Raw genomic sequence first — 6,957 nt, forward strand, 5'->3', positions numbered from 1 at the left:
ACCTCTTGAAATCGGATGTACGGTAAGGATTTGGGGGTAACTTGGTTTTCTTCTATGATCACAGAGGGTCTATATCCCGTTCGAGAGGCTAGCTTCTCCTACCTAGACGGGCTTATTCAATCAAAGGCGAAATGGCACTTCAATACCTTATTGTTTCACAATTTTCACACTTAATTAAATACCTTACGTTATAAAAAAAAATAGTACTTTAATATCCTAAGTTGTAAAAAAATTAACGTGTTAGTACTGTCCGTTAGTTGTCTTAGGAATGCTTCTAGGAATATGTTCTGACAATCAACGGAAAGCACTAAATCGCTACTCTCTTACAACTTAAGGCATTAAAAAGTTGCACTTTATTATAACTTAGGGTATTAAAATGTTGTTGTTTTTTTTTTTACATTTAGAATATTTAAGTATAAATGTGGTGAAGCGATAGGTATTTAATTGTTAAATTTTCACAGCTTAGGGTATTAACATGCTATTTTTTTTACAACTTAATATTTTGGGAAATATACAGCGGATAACCATTATTTTCTCTCTATAGAATTTACCTACCCCGTAGCTCTGAAGAATTTTTTTTTTCCATCTACAAATTAAAAAATTACCGAACCAAATGGCAAATCATTAGTGTTTTTGGTTTTTTTTTTACACATTACTGCGGCTCGTTCACAATCTACAGCAATAATACTTCAACCCCAAAGCGTTTTCCCTCATTTTCTATTTTATGTATAATGTTTAATTGCTAATTTGCTATTTGTTTTATTAGCACATAGCGTGCGTTTAGATGTCTGCAGAACGAAACTTTTACAATCTACAACAACATTACTCTAATCCCAAAACACTTATCTCTCTCACATGCTACTTTATTTATAGGGGTTTTTGCATATACACCCCTCATATCTTCCATGTTTGTAACCTTACCCTCATATCTTCCGTTAACAATAAACGCGTTTACGACATCATCTAGTTCCAAACTGTCAATGTTGAAACGCCCTTCCAATTTGAAGGCAGCAAGTACTCTTTCTATTTCCTAGCTTAGTTGCTTTTTCCAATCCTCTGGATTTGCAGGAAACATCCAATGAAACATCAGCATAGAAATTTGAATGTAATTGGCACGATATGAGGCTCAAATTTCCACTGTCCACACGCGCTCAAGGCTGAATTATCTTTCAAACCCCCTCCCCCTCCTCGCCACATCCAACAAGTACAGACGTTCAATTCCGAGATGCAAATCGAAAACCTGGATTCATAGCCATCCCCACGTTTAAAATCTTCACTGCCATTGCCATTGCGAAGAATTAGAACGTAGGGCTATGCATACCTAGAATCCTTCAATGGCCACACGATAATACAGCACAATACACTGGCTACATCTTAAAAAAAAAAAAAAATCAAATACCAAATCCAAGAGCACCGTATAGCTTCAGGTTGAGGAAAACCAAGAACTGAACCTGAAAACCATCTAAAAGTGTCGCGTAAACTGTAAACAAAAACCTTTTGCTATACCTTCTACCGAAAAGATGGGACTAAACCACCTGTTCCATAATCAATTTAAGTACAAAATAAAGAACCATGAAAATTTTAGAAGCGCTAGCGGCGGCATCAGCCATCTTAATAACTATCCGATGATTTTTAAATACAACAGGCGAAGCTCAAAAACAAACAGGAGACTGAACTCTAAGCATGTGTTGTGTTTGGGGCAGTAATCCCCATCAACTTATAGTATGCCTTCTCTGCGTCTGACATTCGATCCTGAAACATAGTCCACTCTTTGCGGCACCTGTCCCTTACCTGCACAAGGATTCACTCGTAATATTGTTCAGCTCAGTGAAAGAAAAAACTAACATCCAAAATGTGTGGCCAAATACTAATAGCTAAGAAATGAATCAAGCTATCGCTTGCTTACCCCTTCCCATGGTGCTTTTCCCTTCTCAGCCTGGCCCTGCCCAATGATAAATAAAAAGGGTAAGATTTGATAACCATCCCGTATTTAAATATTATCCATCAGAAATCAGATGTATAATATATCAAGTTATTCCTCACCTGGTTCCCGAGTGAAGGAACCACCTGATGAATGATCCACTGTGAATCAACAACTCCTATTTTCTCATGAGCCGGCTATCATTAATGAGAGCCAACAAAGTTAGAGATAATAGAGGAAAACAAAATGAAGAAAAGTAAACAAAGAAATAGAAGTTTTCCTTGTTAAATCTACTAAGAAAAACTCTGACGGTCATTGGTAACAAGAGTTTGTCGTAAGATACGTACGTCCACACATTTTCTGAGAGCAAAATCAAGACCCCATCCATGAATTAAATCATTCTGTAGCGAGAAAATGAAGCAATGAGTTGCATATTAATTAGAGGAAAAGCACCCAAGATAAAAAGAAAATCTTAAGTTCACCTGAATCATATGCCAAACGCATCGCCAAGCATCTCGTGAGAAAACAGGAGCCATTATCTCCACAAAGCTGCATGTTGAACAATTGTTAACAAAAATACAAACAAAAAGAGAACATGCAACAATCCAAGAAATAAGTCGAAGAGGAATCCTACGCAGCGCATGGTGGGAGATGGGGGTCACTGCACCAGCCTGGCTTCTCTTCTGTTTCTCTGTGATAAAACAGATAGTTCAATAAGAGCAGGAAAGCCGCAACCTACATACTTAAGCAGGGGGGGGGGGGGGTGGGGGGGTCTTGAAGACAACTTCACTGCAAATAAAATTATGTCCAATTGAACCGATGCAGAACTTACTTGTGGACTTCACGATCACCTCTTCTCTTAGTCATTTGCCACGTTAATCCTTTATTTGGTTCCAAACCAGGCTGCGAGATCTCTAATCCATGTTTCTTCACCAGTGCAATGTACCTGAGAAATAAGAAACAACTCATTTCCTCGAGGAGGGATATCTTTACATGGAATGATAACAACTTGACAAAAACTTACTTTTCAGCATCAAAGTGCTCAACTCCTAGATCTTCATCCCAGATAAATATGTACTCATATGGAGCCACAATGTCTGGGTGCAAAAACCTTTTAGCATACCACCTTAAGTATCATCAGAGACAGCATAGGATTAGTGGTGTTTGTGAACCAACATTATTAACAATGACACAACCTTGGCTATAAGTGTTAAACGACCAAATAAACTAAAAGCCCATCTTCTCACCATTTAGTCTGCTTCCTGACGCTTACATGAATAGCTCGCTTTGACCACTCCAAATCATCCCATTCACTAGTCCGCCCATCATAATGGAACAACAAGATAGTAAAATTTTCAGAGAACTGCAAGATACAATATAATGATCAAGAAAATTGTAAAGAGAGAAAGGGAGACTCTGAAGAATCCAAATATATTCATTGTCTTAACAGTGAGACAGTATTGGCAGATTAGCAGGTCTCTTAACTACTTATAGGAGACTGTATACAAATAAAAATCACTAAACAAATATAAACCGGTCTAAACCAAAGATGTCAGCAAGTCATGAGTATTTTGCCAAAGAATATAGATCTAGTCCACAAATTTTGGCATTAAATTTCAACACTTAAAAAAAAAAGACAAGGTAGTTTCCACCATCTCATGCATGAATGGGGTAAAAAAGAAAAAAAAGAAAAGAAAAGAAACTACGACATCTTCCTTCTGCTTTTTTTCAAAGGGAATACTTCTACTTAACCTCTTCTATATAACTGAATTCGTCAAAAACTAGGAAGTCACCTCCTAAAGAAATCCAAACTGGGAAGTGAATGCTCATATTTAGATTGTGCTTCTCTGTACGTATATGTACGTATATGACTCGTGGAACCAAAGCATAATAATTTTATAACACAGGACAACTGAGTGGGAAACAAAATAGCATGATAAAGCTATGCGGACTCCAAAGAGAAAGAAAAAGATCTAAAGATGAGAAAGAAAGAAAAAGATATAAAGATTGTATCAGAAGCGCTGGTGGCATCTACTGCTTACATAGACAAAAAGAGGTTTGGACATTCCAGATGCATTTGAACAGAGTAAAAACTTCCTTGTAATCCGTGAAAGAAATTATAGCTTGTATTAGATCAAGATACTTATAGAACTTTCAAATGTCTTCCTGTTTAATTTATTTACTTGATTAGGAGCTATGATTAACATAAAACAATATAATGAATAAAATGGGCTAAAGTAATTTTTTTAGTCTAAAATGTAAAAGGTCAATAGAATAAACCCAATGAAGATCAAGGTAATCAAACAGCATGCTGATTGTTAGAGAAGTGAAATACTTAAGTAAGATAAGAACCTTTTTGACTGCAGCATCAATATTACGTTTCTGACCAAGTCCAACCGTGAATGTGACAAGGTATTTCTGTTTTATAGGCAGGTCCTGCACATGTCATTCCAAAAGTAAGTATTCAGTATTGGAGAATATACACTAACGCTAAACATCATACAATGTATTTTTTTTAACCCCGGTTATAACAGAAGTTCAATAAAACATCCAAAAAAATAGCCAAGGCCTCGAATGGTCTATATGGTTCATAGGTCCAGAACCAAATGCAGAAAATATTAGCTTGTTCAGATGGCAAAATTATTCATAACAAGGCTTCTTCTTACTGCAGCAATTGTCACAAAATTAAGGACCACTAATGCATTGCAACCACTTAATACCTATTGGTTAGATGACGATATTGTTCAGATGAATTTTGGATCTTGTATATACTTAGATATTTAATTGTTATGAAACATTATAGAAAATTCGGTAGTAAAAAACAGTATGCATACGTGTGAGACTATCAAGTGACCTAGGGTTTGACCGGGCAATAACCAGCCAGGTATTTGATCATTATACAGGTCCATCTATTTGGTTTCCTAGAATTTCAATCTAGAAAGGAATCCCTCAGGTTAGCCAGAGCCCATGATATAATTCTCCTTATCTGCATGCCATTCAACCAACTTAGCATTTCTTCGTCCCATATCCTTTACAAATGAAAACCTCAGCCCACTTTATCCCTCTTACAGTCTGTAGAATGCAGAAGCAGGAGAAGAGTAAAGCATTGATTCAGTCTTCAGAAACTATACTAGAAAAAAGAAAGTGAGCTCTGCGGTCCATCCGTTTGGTTTTCTAGAAATTCAATCTAGAAAAGATTCCCACAGGTTAGCCAGAGCCCATGATACAATTTTTCACATTTTCATGTCATTCAACCAACTTAGCATTTCTTCGTCCCATACCCTTTACAAATGAAAACCTCAGCCCGCTTAATCCTTCTTACAGTCTGTGGAATGCGGAGCAGGAGAAGAGTAAAGCATTGATTCAGTCTTCAGAAACTATACTAGAAAAAAGAAAGTGAGCTCTCTTTTTTGAACTAGAAATTCTCGGACACCACATACCTCACTTGGATTGCCCCACAACCTGCGAAGATAAAAATCAGATTCTGGAACAATGATGCCTGGTGCTAATCTTTCTGCACCTCGAGGATTTGTAGGAACAAAAATCTGCAAGATATATTTTAATGCCAATGATTAAGAAGAATGTGTAAGTCAACCTCAATAAAAAAAATTCAATAAACTTCGCTGAGATGCAGAATAAAATAAGAAAATGAATAGAGGTGCAATCTTCACCAAACTTGTAAATGAAATATTTAAGCACGTAATGTTATGAACTCCATTGTCTACCCCTTTTTTACTTAAATCAAGTTATGAGAAAATGTAAAAATTTAAGAGGGCCGTTAAAATGGGACGACAATCATACATACTATTCTTAAGGGGTAGAATTTTAAGATTAACGAAATAAATGAACTGTTGAAGATACACAAATAGGGACGCCTATTCATGCATCACGGCCTTCGCAATAAAAATATTAAAGGATTTTTTTAGGCATCTAATCCTTGGTACTGCAAGAATTCATTGTCATACTGGTACCCATAAATTCCAAAAAATAACACACTGCTTAGTCACAATACTTGCTGGATTTTTCAGAAATCGTGAATGTCATTGAAGCTGAATGGATTCAATTTTACTCTAATCCGACTGACACACTTTTACCATATTTGCAAGTGGAATACAAATCTTGCATTTCAAATTCTCCTCAGCAGGATCCAAACCAACAACCAAAACTGCCGATTATGGTCATTCCATCATTCATTATGTCTGAAATGGGTTGTCTTCTGTTTATACAAAAAACAATGTCTTATTTCTACCTATATCCCAGTGCAATGGTTCCCAAATTTACATGACCTTTTTCCTCATCACAAACCTCACTGAAGAACTTGTGACTATTCACAATCCAAAGAGGTAGAATGGAGACATAAGGTACATTTATGGTATATCAAGTAGAGCGCAATTAGGAAAAACTTGTTGTCAGTAAATTGATGTTACCAATAAAATAATTTGGTCAACGTTTTAAACTATATATAATTTGATGCATAGATAATATAGTTTATTTATGACATAAAGAGGTATAAATGTCAAGTGTATATATATTTCAACTTTCGAGTATGGGCGGAAATGAACCAAATAAGTGAAGTTTGCTAATTGTTAGCCTAACTATTGGGTAATACTCGATTTGGTAGTTCATTTAACTGTAAACAAATAGATTTTAGTATTCGGTTCATAAGCAAATAAAATTTAACCAAATGTATATTCGATTCATTTGATTATCAATTAATTTAAAGTTTCATCCATTATAATTTGGATTATTACATGCATGATGTTATGCGTTTGACCCATTTACATTTTGTAATTTAAGTTCTATACTAATTTTGACAAACTTTAGTTCCCATGTCGGGTTTTCAACCAAATTTCCTTAACCAAATAAAATATCTTTCTAATTATATAGTCTAATATTCGTAAAATATTACACATAAGTGGGCCTAACAGGACAGACTAAAATCTAATATTTATTTATATGAAAATTTCTACTGTGAATCACGTGTACGCCCTTAGTTATTTTTTAAAGATGGAGTTCTAGTGGCCACTAATGGCTCG

General features: G+C 35.5%; 1 protein-coding gene across 3 annotated transcripts in view; it reads right to left on the reverse strand.

The window, feature by feature from the left end:
* The window catches only part of LOC109821490, a 9,197-nt gene continuing 3,671 nt past the window's right edge, over nt 1,432-6,957 (reverse strand). For all 3 annotated transcript variants that reach the window (XM_020387689.1, XM_020387678.1, XM_020387684.1), the window contains exons 5-15: nt 5,362-5,466; nt 4,274-4,357; nt 3,169-3,284; nt 2,946-3,047; nt 2,754-2,867; nt 2,556-2,612; nt 2,404-2,470; nt 2,269-2,322; nt 2,044-2,118; nt 1,907-1,942; nt 1,432-1,791 (exon numbers count right to left, since the gene is read on the reverse strand). In XM_020387689.1, coding sequence (XP_020243278.1) covers nt 1,678-1,791; nt 1,907-1,942; nt 2,044-2,118; nt 2,269-2,322; nt 2,404-2,470; nt 2,556-2,612; nt 2,754-2,867; nt 2,946-3,047; nt 3,169-3,284; nt 4,274-4,357; nt 5,362-5,466 — 924 coding nt within the window. In that variant the 3' untranslated portion in view covers nt 1,432-1,677. The remainder of the gene's footprint in view (nt 1,792-1,906; nt 1,943-2,043; nt 2,119-2,268; nt 2,323-2,403; nt 2,471-2,555; nt 2,613-2,753; nt 2,868-2,945; nt 3,048-3,168; nt 3,285-4,273; nt 4,358-5,361; nt 5,467-6,957) is intronic.

The sequence above is a fragment of the Asparagus officinalis genome, chromosome 1 (genome assembly GCF_001876935.1).
Source record: "Asparagus officinalis chromosome 1, Aspof.V1, whole genome shotgun sequence".
NCBI classification, from domain to species: domain Eukaryota; kingdom Viridiplantae; phylum Streptophyta; class Magnoliopsida; order Asparagales; family Asparagaceae; genus Asparagus; species Asparagus officinalis.